The 14,949-nt window shown below is 35.1% G+C and overlaps 1 protein-coding gene across 1 annotated transcript; it reads left to right on the forward strand.

The window, feature by feature from the left end:
- Positions 1 to 2,319: 2,319 nt before the first annotated feature.
- LOC131330269 (uncharacterized) lies at positions 2,320 to 3,022 on the forward strand. Its single transcript, XM_058363799.1, has one exon. The coding sequence runs from the start codon at positions 2,351 to 2,353 to the stop codon at positions 2,555 to 2,557; it is 207 nt and encodes a 68-aa protein (XP_058219782.1). The 5' UTR covers positions 2,320 to 2,350; the 3' UTR covers positions 2,558 to 3,022.
- Positions 3,023 to 14,949: the final 11,927 nt, after the last annotated feature.

Here is a 14,949-nt window from a genome sequence, read left to right on the forward strand (position 1 = left end):
CTTTGTTTTCGTTTCCAACTATATGCTAGTGTTAACTGGTACGACCACTTTTGCACGAACACAAACACGCTCACATGGGTGGGGAGAGTTATGCTCATGTGAGTATAGGTATAAGTTTTAGTGCAAAAGTGTGTGTAACTGGAGTTTTGCTTTCCTATCGTGACAAAGGACCCCACCGGGAAAAAATGCTTGCAATAAAAACAATCACTTTTTAGGACATCGATATTTCACGGGAGGACAGGTATTACCTTTTGGTTCTGCCATTGAATGTGAATTGGCACTATCCAGCCATCAGTAATGCCTCTGCTATAAATGGTGAGATTAGGAATACAAATGTTATCGACCTTTCTGATCGTGGCCGGTGGGTCTTCCGAGCAATTAATATTTAGGTGGCTGGCGTTTGAAATTTCAGCATCGTTGTGTTGTATGGCAACCCATGTTCCAATCACACCATTCATTCTTCCAAGAAGTTCGAATGGGACTAAACATTCAGCTGCCCATTGCCCTCCATTTGTCATCCTCTTATGGAAGATGATGACCCGTACTTGCAAAGCCATCAATGACCCGGATTGAGGGTTTGGGTATTGTTTGAAAAATGTAATTTTTTGCTTTACTTTTTAGATAGGCATATTTATGTATCTTGGATTTTTAGAAACGTTATCAAAGCTTCCACAATTTCGGAAACAAATTCAAAAACAAGTTGATTGAAAAGTTTCTTCAAAACGATACAGATGTCGCAGCGTTGTTTTTTCTTCCACCAAGAACGTTTTATAAAGCTCTTTACCCTAAAGTATCCTACTTTCATTTAATTCACAGGGATCTCCATTAGCTCTTTGTAGGGAACTGGGCATTTAATAGTTCGTAATTTTAGATATATGTAGTGTAGTGTTCCTCAATGACTTTTGTGAATCTTTAAGGGAAAATGACGGTCAAGGACGTGTTTTGATAATTATATCAGTCAAGGACATTTTTAGCATTAACAAATGTTCTTAGCATATTCTTGGCGGGTATTAATTATCAAAACACGTCATGGTCCGTCATTTTCCCGAATCTTCTTAACCGAGCGAGTAACTGAATATGTTTAGGACTTTTATAGAAATGGTTACATTTTCCTTCGGTAAGATTCAAACACACCATATAAATCTTCGTCTCTCTCAAACAGGCAACAATGTCGGTCCTGCGTAATGCGGTAAGGGTCACTAATCTTGTTCTCAAATCTGTGTTTTGACGCTTTTTTGTAATTTCAATGGCAAACCTTCCCAAGAAACCCAGGTGTACGAACTTTAATGTTGTTAACAAATCTACTTACCAACCCATGTATTGTAAGGTACAACGCTAGTATATATTTGAACGTAAAGTAATTGTAGCAAAATAGAAATAAGATCAACACATTACACAATATATCATTACGTCTGCATGAAAATGTGAAAGACAGGATGGGTTGGGAATAGGGGCTTGAACGAGGATGTGTGTGCTTGAACCAATACGAAAATGAGAATGTGAAAAACGCCTTTCAAAAACTTCACAAATTATTTGAATTTGTTATGTAACGTAGTTGATGACCTTGACCTTCAATAGGAATGTTACTCTGGTTGCTCATGGAACACCGCCATGTAATGATTTATGGTCTTTCTAAGCTTTGTCGAGCCGAGCCGAGATTTAGAGTGTGAAACTCATCTCTTTTTCTATACGAGCCTAAAACTCAAGCTTAAGCTCCGCTCGAATACTAAACAAGCCAAGCCGAACCCTTAACTAGTCGAGCTATAAGCTACTCGCGAGTAGCCCGATTCGTTTGTAGCCTGACTAGTTCACATGTAGGAGGAAACTATTAACCCCAACGGTAATTTATCACTAGTCGAACAGCTCACTCCATTCGACCCATCATCAAACTGTAACAAACAGTCAAACACGTCGAATTGATCCACAAGATTACCATGAAAGCCGAGCAGGTTTGCAGCTACAAATACGTGATCAAATTACTTTGTTACTCCTTCCGTCTTCAAATAAAGGCCTTTAAAAAGATGTATTTTTTTCGTAAAAAGAATCAATTTTTTTTTACAAATCAATATATAGATATCAATGAATGTTTTTAAGTTGTGAAAAAAATTGAATTTTTTAATCAAAAAATGCATATTTTTAAAGATCTAGATTTGCACATCGAATATTTATTTAGGAACGAAGAGAGTACAAGAAAAAAAACACGTGTCAATCATCGGTTTGGTTACAAATATCCCACCAATGAACCCCACAACTGCTCGACCATTAAGGCCACAGACCACGTACCTATTTAAATCCCCAATATATACCATAGCAATAACTCCGGAGATCAAGCCAGTAATATCATCAAGCAATGGTTTGTTTCTGCTTTTTGGTGGACCAGAAGAGGATGGTGAGGCGGAGCAAGCCCGCGGCAGGGACGTGTTCGAGGTGCGGCGGTGGTGCGAGCGTGGCGGATATGAGGACGGCGACGAGGTTTTGTTACGTGCCGTTGTACTGGAAATCTTGGAAAGCCGTTGTTTGTACTTTTTGTGGAGCTATTCTCAAATCTTACAGATGATCATATCAAATTCAAAGTTGTGAAATCCGTTCCGTACCGGCTAGTGCCGGCCGGTACGTACCGTACCAGAGCTTAAACGGAACGCAAAGACTAGAGATCCGTACCGCTCGAAATACCGGGCTGTTCCAACAAATACCAGATGTACCGGACAATACCGGTGTGTTTCGGACATTTTCCGGTGTTCCGGCGGTACAAATTTACACTGTGTTTTTTTTCACGTGAGTGCCGAACGCGTGCTTCAGTGCTTGTGTGGCTAACCTGAGAAACGACACAGTAAGGCAGGGAGTATAGGAGTAAGATGTGAAGGAGAGAAATGATCCAGTGAGTATAGGAGTAGTATATCAACTGTGTTGAGGACCCTTTTTTTTATTTTTGAACCAACTGTTTTGAGAACTTGGTTTGCATATGAATTAGTCAATAGATGAGTAGTTCAATGAATGAAATCTGCTGGTTTATTGTTTGAAAGTCTTGCTTAGATTTTATTTATGTTTATATTTCAAACTTTGCAATCAGGCGACATATTGAATATAAATAAAAAAAATTGCGGTAAATTCGGAACGGTACCGAGATACAGACCGGTACCGGTATGTACCATTCCAGTAGTGAAAACGGTACGCTGACCGGTACGGAATTGACAACTTTGATCAAATCTTATTATAAGTAGTTCGTGGAGTACTAAAGGAGGCCAGGGTGCAGTCTCTCGATATCATCGTTCGTACGTACGTCTCTCTGTCGAAAGTTTAGTACAAAAATTTATGCAGCATGCATATGCGGCCATCATCTTATATTGATGAGCGGGTGTACATAGAAAAGTTACGATTTTAAGGTACTGAAAATAGTGTGATCGCTTGATTTCAAGACACCTTATAAAAATATCACTTCGCGTCTTATCACGAATGGACGATTATTTTATAGACTTGTTTATTTATAGTATAGTACTTCCACTGTTTCAAATTGAGAATTCCTTTTGGGGATTCCAACTATTTAAGAGAATCTGCAATGATTACACTTACAATACCCATTATTTCTACCATGCCAATTATTTCTACCATTATCCTTATATTCTACATACTTTAGTATTTTATAATACTTAGATCATCCACAGTGGTATAATCAAAAATAAATTATTTTTAAAGTTAACAGTGTTAGTGTAAAAAATAGCTCACAATGGTATAATCAAACTTAGCAACATTCTTAGAAATAATCAAATTTTGGGTTTTGGATAACCAAAACTAGCAACCTTTTTCAATAATCAAAATTTGTAGATCCCACACCATATAAGTTAATTGGTTCCAAAATTGTATACACGCATGTTTCAAATGGTATTTTCTTCTTCGTCTGCTCTATATCTCATTCTCTTTAACCACAAACTGTTTCTCTTTCTTTCCCTCCAAAAGTGAAGCTCATATCTTTCGATCATCTACAATTCAACTAATTGTCGCCGGATTAAGTTATTTCACTTTTTTTTTCCGTTTCTATTTTATTCTTTTTTCGATCCTCCCTGTAATTGAGTACATGAAAAACGTTGCATTTTTTTTCAAATTCAAGAACACATTTGATTTATTTATTTATTTTGAGTACATGATAAAAGTTACCAATTTTTTCCAAAATTAAGGAAGGTACGTAAACGATATATTTTTGCCAAAAAAAAACGTAATGGAGGGAAGTGATCAATGGTGGAAAACATAAGGAGAGAATGAAATTGTAGTAAACCCCTTATTTTGGTTATGAATTAGAAGTGACCATTGTGGATCTCAACATTGTTAAGCTTAGCAACCTCTTAAATGGATAATCAAAAGCTGATGTATCAACTTTTGGTTATCCATTTTTAATTATACCACTGTGGATGGCCTTAAAGAGATACTTTTGGAAAATCACTAAATTTGTCCTTCCATTTTTTGGAAAAGGACTATTATTTTGGAATAACCCAAAATGGATTTGTCACACCCCAAAATGAGAAGTGACCAGCCGTGACCACAAGACCAACTCAATGAATACGCATCCTAAAATAAAATAAGTCGTCGAACAATAATTTTTTTTGTTATTAAATAAATCTCAATCATAAGCTTGGGGCACAAACATCTCATGAACCAAACAATTTCAAAAAGATCCAAACATCTGACAAAATGTTTCAATTGCGGAAGCGATAAATAAAAGGGGAATTTTTAGGTCGGCCCAAAAAATTAGGTTCGAACTTAATTTAGCCCTGCACAATTATTTATATTTTTTATTCCAATCATGCCCCTTCACGCTCATCAGCGCACAGAACTAGAGAGCATCTAGTATAGAAAAATTATCCAATGCTCCATGAACATTGGTGCACCATTAAAACATTGTTTAAATTTCAAAAAGTCATATCTTTTGTTGTAGATATTCATTTTTTAAAAAAATTATATTTTTGGAACCTATTCGACGATATCTACTAAACAAGATCCATATTGAATATGAAATTATGTAAGATTAAAAAAATATCATTTACTATAAGAACTCTCTATGAGAACTGTTTTTATGAGAATTGTCTCTATGAGAAGTGTCTATAATAACTATTTCTTTCTATGAGAACTGTTCATATGAGAATTATCTTCATGAGAACTATTTCGGACAAAAATATCCTTGGCTCTGTGAACTGGTTAGGAGAACTGTCAATTCTCATAGTTAGTTCTATGAGAACTATGTGAAATGACTATGTGAATGAAAAATACACAGTTCAAATAGTCTCAACACACACTAAACTACACAGTTCTCATAGAAAATACGTTGTTGTCTTAGAAAATACACAGTTCTCATAAACAATACTCAATTTTCAAAGAAAATACATAGTTCTCATAGATAGTTGTCATGGACAATACACAGTTCTTGTAACGCCCCGAATTTTGAGTACGTTAAATAAAATATTTTATTGAAATAAAAACTGAGTCTGGCTCTTTTATTACAACAAAAACATAAAAATAAGTACTTTTATTACAAACGGGAGGGAACTAAGGTTCCTAACTACTGCTCCGCTTGTTCTTCCATCCGGGCTAGCTCTTCGGTTCCAAATGCCTCCAAGGTGTAAAGTTCATCATGTTCATCTACAAAATCTGACACATTATACCAGCGTCGCCACCGATATAATATGTCAGGGTCACCAAAAAGGCAATACCGTGAGCTACGAAAGCTCAATAGAAAAATCCTATACCCGCTAACCCATAATTAACAAACAACAGGTTATAACATCACATCGATTTCCACATGATATGTCTATACACACCTACAAAAGATAACATTAATAACACATCCGCAATCGCTATATAACTATCGTTGGTATCCAAGATTCTCCGAGTTTCTCCTACGCAACTCATCGTAGACCGTGTCAACATTTTCACATACCAATTCATCTTCTCAAAAACCATTTGTTTAACTCACACAATTTGCATTGGCTCCGTACCGCGGATAACCAAGCTACACACCCAACCTCGGTTCCGCCGCGCCGGTATCCCGAGTATCCTCACAATGGTTCCGCCGCGCCGAGTTCCCATCGGCACACAAAACTTGCATTGGCTCCTCTCCGCTGATAACCAAGCCATATTACCAATGAGGCTACCACGTCCGGCCGCATTGACAATCTTCACAATAGGCTACCAAGTCCGGCCACATTGTGGTTTTCACAATCCACGCAATGGGCTACCAAGTCCGGCCACATTACGAGTTTTCATACACACAACGGGCTACCAAGTTCGGCCACGTTGCGGTTTTCACAATCCACACGATGGGCTACCACGTCCGCCCACATCGGGGTTTTCCATACACACAATGGGCTACCAAGTCCGGCCACATTGCGGTTTCAAAACACATCTCATCATTATCCACACCTTAGGTGTCATGTTTCTACTTTCTTGATTTTCGTGTCTCGTTTCTCATGCATAGACTCCGCGGTGAGACTTTTCACATACGATATCATTCATTATACTATTCAATCTAACAAGATAATCCATTTTAAAACTACTTGACATGCTTGAATCACTAATAACAAACATCATGCATTTCATATACTTTCAACAAAAGATAACATTATCTACTTTAAATGACATGATTAAAGTTTCTTCCTAACGAACTTATAATTGGGTACAAGACTATATTTGAGAAAATAGGGAAGGATAACTACTTGGGATGGAAGATAAGGAGATCCTACCTTGCTTCTTTGCGGTAGTAGTCGGTTATAAAAATTCGGTCTACGGTTTTGAATTTCGGCGGCGTAACGGCGTCGGTTTGCTTCGAAAGGAAAAGAGTTGTACTTTCTTTTCCTAGAAACAACTTTCTAACTTAACTAAGCTACTTTTAAAATATCTAAAGGTGGTTTTGAAAGTGGTTTGGTGGTTTCTCTCAAGAATACAAGAAAACTAGAACTTTGGAAGCAAGAACTCTTAGAATTTCTAGAGAGAAGGAAGAGCAATGGTTTGAAGGTGTGAGTTTAAGCTTGGAGTGAGCTTCTATTTATAGGCCAAGGCTCCTCCTCTCCCTCTCTCAACCGAATCTCTCTCTCTCTCTCTCTACATCTTTGATCTCTTTCACTTGTCATACTTGATAGAAAGCTTGATGGTTTAGGCCATGGGGCTATCTAGGCTTGCATGGCTAATCTTAGTACCTTGGATGAGATTTTTGGAAGATATGTTGGAAGATTTGGAGACAATGGTACAAGATTCTTGGTTAAACAAATTGAAAGTTGTACCATGGAAGGCAATAGAGTTAAGATTTGGCTAGGAAAAGAAATCACCAAAGATTTGAAGTACTTTGGAAGACTAATGTCAAGGTACACATCAAATTTTTCTTCTTCTTCCCTCCTCTTTCCTTCTCTCTCCTCTCTCTCCCTCACGGCTCTCTCTCTCTCTCTCATGTACTATCTATATACATATATATATGTACTACTAATGCAAGACAAAAAATAAAATAATAGGTACTTTTATACAAAAGATCAAACTAGCCTTTAAGGGTCAAGATTCTTCTTAATAAACTAACAAATGGGTACAAGTGTACTAAGGCAATTTACATCATCCAAGTACTTGTATACATATATACATATGTACAAATATATTCTAGGGCTAAAAGGGTCAAGATTCTCCCAATAAATAATTAAAAGGTACAAGTACTTTAATTAATATAATAATGTACTTTTGTACTCCCGGAAATCTTAACAAAATATTATTTTAATGGGATAAGTACTTAGTTGGAAGATGAGCCTATTACCCAATAGATAATAAAATTCCTAACGGTTATTATCCAAAGGATAATAAGGTACGGGTACTTTAAATACTAAACTAAGTTTTTGGAAAAGACTACATGTCCTTTTTTGAAAATACACATGTGATATATATATATATGTACTTACCAAATAAAATAAATGAAAGGCTTTTGTCCAATGGGTAAAGATTACCCTAACGGTTATTGTCCAATGGTCCATAGTTACTAGGGTACTTTTATTAGTAAATTAATTGAAAAGTACTTTTCAAAATAATTATAAATGTCAATCATAGTACTTTGTTTAAATCTTTCAAAATCTTTTTAATATAAAGAAATGAGTTTCTTTTATCCAATGGATAATAATTTCCCTAACATTTATCGTTCAATGGATAAAGAATAAAACTAAAACAATAAAAGAAAACAATTAAACCATTTCTAGTCTAGGGTTCAAAAGGTTCAAGATGGGCAAAACGGTCCATCTACGGTTAGGGATAAGTAACTAGGTGACTTCCTAGTTTGGTTACTCCATCAAGCCGGTTAGAGCTAACTAGGCTTGCTAAGTAGGGCTTAAAGTTCAAGAAACGATTCTTGAGGGGCTAAAGTGTAATTAAGGTTTCTAGTCGAGGAATACAGTGATACGAACTACTAGGAATCAAATAAGAAAATCATCGAGAAATTAAGAAATTTCGAATAACAACGACATTTTTATTGAATGAAAAATCGGAGTTGTTACACCAAAAATCTAACTACGACGAAAACAAGAAATCATATAGCCACTCAAGAGAAAATAAGTAATTTAAATAAAATTCAACTATTTAACGAAAATTTTTACTGACCAAAATTGAGGGGCGTTACAGTTCTCATAAAAAATATATGGTTCTTATAGACAGTTCTCATAGAAAATACACAATTCTCATAGAAAAATACACGGTTCCCATAGAAAATACACAGTTCTCATATATAATACATAGTTCTCATATAAAATACACAATTCTCATACATGGTTCTCATAGATAAATATACAGTTCTTATATAAAATACACAGTTTTCATAGAGAGTTATCACAGAAAATACACAATTCTCATAGAAAATACACAGTTCTCATAAATAGTTCTCATGGACAATAACAGTTCTCATAGAAAAAAATATAGTTTTCATAAAAAAAACACAGTTCTCATGTGAAATGGCTATGTAAACTGAAAAATACATCGTTCAAATAGCCTCACCACACACTAAAATACACAGTTCTCATAGAAAATACATAGTTCTCATAAAAAAATACATAGTTTTCATAGACAATCATCATGAACAAACACAATTCTCATAAAAAATATATAGTTTTTATATAAAATACACAGTTCTCATAGGGAGTTCTTACAGAAAATATACAATTCTCATAGAAAAATACACAGTTCTCATAGACAATTATCATGGACAATAACAGTTCTCATAGAAAAAAATATAATTTTCATAGAAAAAACTCAATTCTCATAGACAGTTCTCATATGAAATGACTATGTGAATTGAAAAATACACCGTTCAAATAGCTTCACCACACACTAAAATACACAGTTCTTATAAAAAATACATAGCTCTTATAGAAAAATATACAGTTCTCATAGACAATCATCATGGACAAAAACATAATTTTCATAGAAAAAACACAATTCTCATAGAAAATATACAATTCTTATATAAAATATACAATTCTTATAGGGAGTTCTCACAGAAAATACACAATTCTCATAAAAAAAATATACAGTTCTCATAGAAAAATACATAGTTCTTATAGAAAATACACAATTCTCATGGATAAAATACTATTCTCATAGAAAATACACAGTTCTCGTAAAAAAAACATAATTCTCATAAAAAATACACAGTTCTCATAGACAGTTCACATAAAAAAAATACACAGTTCTTATAAAAATTATACAATTCTCATAAAAAAATACAAAGTTCTCATAGACAATTCTCATAAAAAAATATACAGTTCTCATAAAAAATACACAATTCTCATAGAAAAACATACACAATTCACTAAAATACACATAGCCCCAACACAAACAATTCACATAATCTGCTACGCAATTCACATAGCCCAAATACACAATAAATACACAGTTCACATAGCTCTAACACCTAAAATTCACAATTCACATTACCCCAAATACATACTAAACAACGTTGTCAATAGTAAAATCAGATAATAAAACTCATTAGTGAAACAGTACAAACACCTATATGTATATATACATTCTAAAAGAACAATTGAAAAATTAAGAGAATAAATAACAGCAACAGCTCTGGCTCCGACCCACCTCGCGGCGTGCTGAGCGAACTCGGATGCAGAAAAAACCACTTCTCCGCGATCGCCCTCTCCTCCTTGTCCACCGACGAGCGCGACGTCCTCGGGCTCCCGCGTGCGAACCCGTCGAGCATTGACATGGGGGAAACCATCGCTTGCCTCGATGACCCGACGAGCGGGAACCCGCCGCTACGGCGGTTCAGCTAGATCTCGAGCTTCCTGATGCGCCGCTCTGCCGTCGCTCGTGGAGCATAAATGAAATCAGATAATAAAATACAAATAGAGAACTGTGTATTTTTCTCATAGAATGTTTCTAGCTATGAGCCGGTCATGGTCTCGCCCACCTCCGCCGGTGATGTGGCAAAGAAGGACCAGGCGTGGTAGTGGCGGCACGACGGCGACGTTGTCGGAGAGGAGACGGCGATGGCGGTGGTCGGAGCTTCTCCATCGGTGGAGGGAGAGACATAGAGAGAGGTGTTGGTACGTAGTGTTGCCGTGAGTGGTTGAGAGAGAGAGAGAGTGAGTGAGTTCAGTTTTTATTAATCTTGGACTGGATATTTGAGGGCAAGAAAGTCATCAACTAGCGTAACCGAGCCTATTTAGGTTTGGAAATAATATATAGGGTTGGGTTCAAATCGAACCTGAAAAACGGGACCGGCCTCTAATTTTCTATAAATAAAACACTAAATTATGATGAGACATCCTAAGAAGGTCAAACAACAGAACACCTCGAGATGCCGCCAGAGTTCTCGTCTAACTCTCCGACTAACTTGAAAATGAAGTTGGATAAAAAATCCTTCAGCTGACGAGCTCAGTGAATGACAAAGCATGTATATTAGAATAAGGTTCTAAACAGGGACCACAATAATTTACCATGTCAACGTAGATTTGGCACGTAAGTGAACAACAAAATAATCCATTAATCCTATTAACGATTCATCTGATATGTCTTAAGGGTGTTCTCAATCCAATCTCTAACAACAATGGGGAACTACAACCAAAATCAATAGTATCAAGTGCCAATTTAATTGATATAAACAATTATGTGTTTCCAATTACAATCATAAATTTTCCAAAACAATAATTTAAGAGACACCGGAAAATTCAAAAGTACATAGCATACTTAACCACTCACCTGAGTTCAAAGATAATACAACCAAGTAATGTAAAACGAGGCTAAACTGAACAAAAATAGAGTATACAAGTGACTAACTAATTGAATATAATACTGATAATACAAATTAGTAACACCTCTACTATTGAATTATCCCAACCCAACACATTCCTAATTCCTAAACCACTAGTAGCCTCCAAAAATCCACCCCCGAAACCCCAAGGTTTATAAGTAGTTCGTGGAGTACTAAAGGAGGCCAGGGTGCAGTAGTAATCTCTCCATATCATCGTTCGTATATACGTCTCTCTGTCGAAAGTTTAGTACAAAAATTTATGCAGCATGCATATGCGCCATCATCTTATTGATGAGCGGATGTACATAGAAAAGTTACGATTTGAAAATAGTGTTATCGCTTGATTTCAAGACGCCTTATAAAAAGATCACTTCGCGTCTTCTCACGAATGGACAATTATTTTATAGACTTTTTTGTTTACGGTATATTACTCCCTTTGTTCGAAATTGAGAGTTTCTTTCGGAAATTCCAACTATAATGCCCATTATTTTCACCATTACTCCTATATTCTATCTACTTTATAACACTTAGAGAGATACTTTTGGAAAATCACTAAATTTGTCCTTCCATTTTTTTAAAAAGACTACTCCGTATTATTTTGGAATAACCCAAAATGAAATAATGGACTTTCAATTTGAAACGAAAGGAATGAGATTTTAAAAAATGCTACCCCTAGTGCTACACACACAACGGTTGTGTAAAACACAACACATAACCAATCTCTAGTTATTCATTGCTGTAATAGATGGCTAGGATTCGCTCAAACTCTTTCCCGAAAAAATTAAATTTTATCTTGAAAGAGTTTTTTTTAAATCTAGATCCTCCAAATACATCTGAACGTTCAGAATTACGCACACAACTAATACAACAATTGTGCAAATAGCATTTTAAAAACGCTACTTGCGCAACTGTTGTGTTAGATTCGGTTTGATGTAGCCATGGGGTTACCTTTTTCAAGTGTTGATTTCTTCCTTTAACATGTGGTGAAGACTTGCGAGATCTTTAATTACATCCCCCCTCTGAGTCATTGTTGCGCGTAAGCATTCCGAAGGACATTCGAGTATCAATTATTATTATTCAACTGCAAATACATACACACACGTATTCACGTCTTTTAGTAGGGTCAACACACATTAAAAGTATAGTATGTGGGCCCTGATATGAATATGAATGGATTTGTGTAAATATTTGTTATTGTAGAATGATTATTCGAGTATTCACCTAAAGATAGTACAGAGAATCATAGTACTCTCTTCGTCCTTTTTTAAGTGTCTAGTTTCGTTAGTCTAACTTATTAAGGAGACATCATCATTACATTCTTCGCATCAACTTTTATCTACTCTTTTCTTCTATGAAAATATCATCATTACACTTTTACTCACTAATTTTTCAAAATGAAATATTTTTTTAGGAGCAAAATGAAAAATACATTAATTTTTACTCACTAACTTTACAAAATTAATATTTATTAAAGAACAACTTAAAATGAATTATTAGATTCTAAAAAAGAGACGGATGAGATACCCCACTCTCATTTCCCCTAGAATAGTACTACAGATTAGGACTTTCCAGGGTAACAAAAGAAAATGAGGATGGAATGGGCTCTACTCATAAAAAAACTAAAACAAGGATGCTAACAATTTGCATTCTCATGGGCCTAATGATAACGAAAGCCTAGCCCTAACAATTTGCATTCTCATGGGCCTTCATAATATCCAGTACCTTGGGCCGAAGAAAATCTCTAAAAGATAACCAAATAAATCTGGGAAATAAAGATTCAGACAAATTCACCGAATTGAATGAAAAATATGGTTTTTTTTTTTTTTAAAATTTGATTTTCGCACTCCAAAACTTGTCTTTTAGTGTAAAAATTATACATAGCAAGACACACTAAGAAAAATTATGGAGTGTTATCATAAAAAGGTGGAGTGCCAAAATCATTTTACTTTTAAAAACCATCATGTTCATTTTAAGCTGAAACTATTTACAATAATCAAGAGATAGGTACAATTTCTGGCGGTAACAGTTTCAAACATCTTCCAAAAAAACACAGGTTATTTTTTGGCGATCTAATCTCAACATAATTTTTTTCACCTTTTAAAAAAATCCAAATCAAGAAAAAATGCTTATCATTATTCATTCATATTTCACAGTATTTACTTCGTTACAAATAAGAGATATTTATTAATAAGGAGTCGGGATACATTTATAAGGATGAGCATTACAAAATGAGGTCACTTCCCTCCAAACCTCTATTCTAATTTTTTATTTTAATACGCAAAGAAACCTTTATTCTAATATTTTTCATCATAAGACGGTCACGCTATCCTCCTCTAGCGTACCGTGAAATATACAAGAATTCCTCCTTTAGTCCTTTAGAGTAAATTTTTAGAATTTTTCTTCCATTTTTCGTGTTTTCAAATTTGTCTTAACAAACATTTTGAAATCAAATACTCCATAGCAACTTGAAAATCAAAGACGATTAGGTATGGTATCCTCAGGTGACATCAGAACATGGTTAGTTAAAGATTGTTTAGTTTTGTTAGCTGGAAGATGACGCCGTTGGGACCTAGCTAGGAACAAAGGTCTCGTTTAGCTTAGGTTCTTATTTTTTAAGTATTTATTTTTTGTTTTATGAGATCAGTCATTCTCTCATAATATATCGCATTTACTTCAAAAAATAAATATTTATTTGATAAATAAGACTTACTTCTTCTAGCGGAACGGGCCCAAAATCTTTCGTTCCCAATCTTTCACAACTCAACCTTGACTTGCCAAACTACTACTGCTACCTTCTTCTTCTTTTGAGATGGGACTTGCCTAACTACTACGAGTTACAAGTTTTCATAACCAAATTAAATAAAGGAAAAATGTTAACCTTTGCCTTTAGGACGAAGAATAATAGATAAAATGTACATTTATTTTCAAAAAAAATGTATTAATATTTGTAAAAATGTATCATTATCCATGAGATATGTCTAAATTTATTTGATGTTACTGACATATTATTCTCCGCCTAATGAACGGCAGCTAGCAAGACTACAAATAAAGAAATACTAGTAACAACTTTTTGTTTGTTATTCAAAAAATTAAAAAGTAAAAAGAAAAAAGAAAAAAGAGAGAACTATTAACAACTTTTTTTGTCTAATAACCGCCGAAATGAAGCACATGGCCAGCAGGGCAGATGTCCCCTTCTCTTACCCTTTCTAGTACTATTTGATAATTTATGCCAAAAAAAGATTCATTATTATTACGTATAATTTCCCTGATGAAAATTTGTCAATGATTTCAGACCAAGGACAAATGTCGGAGATAAGGGAAAGTTATCATATAGAACCGGTGCACTGTACCCATCAGATATCGAGAGATCCAACGGTTAATGTATTTTTGGTGTATTTGCTCCAAAAGCAAATCAATGATCTTCTTTGAATTATGATTGTATCTTCATGTTGCCCATAGGACGCGGGGGGCTGCTGTCCCAATTTTGGGGCCCATTCCTGTCTCGTTCCAATGATCTGAATCGTTCACTTTGTAGAGCTCGTCGAGTAGAACAACTATGTAAAAAATCAGCTTAATTAGATATTATTAAATACCTGATCGGAGCTCATATAACTCTCAGTCCATGGGTTACAGTGGATTTGATCCAGTGTTTCGGATCCATTCTTTTTAAGATAAAAAGG

Source organism: Rhododendron vialii, chromosome 6a, assembly GCF_030253575.1.
Source record: "Rhododendron vialii isolate Sample 1 chromosome 6a, ASM3025357v1".
In the NCBI taxonomy this organism is placed as follows: domain Eukaryota; kingdom Viridiplantae; phylum Streptophyta; class Magnoliopsida; order Ericales; family Ericaceae; genus Rhododendron; species Rhododendron vialii.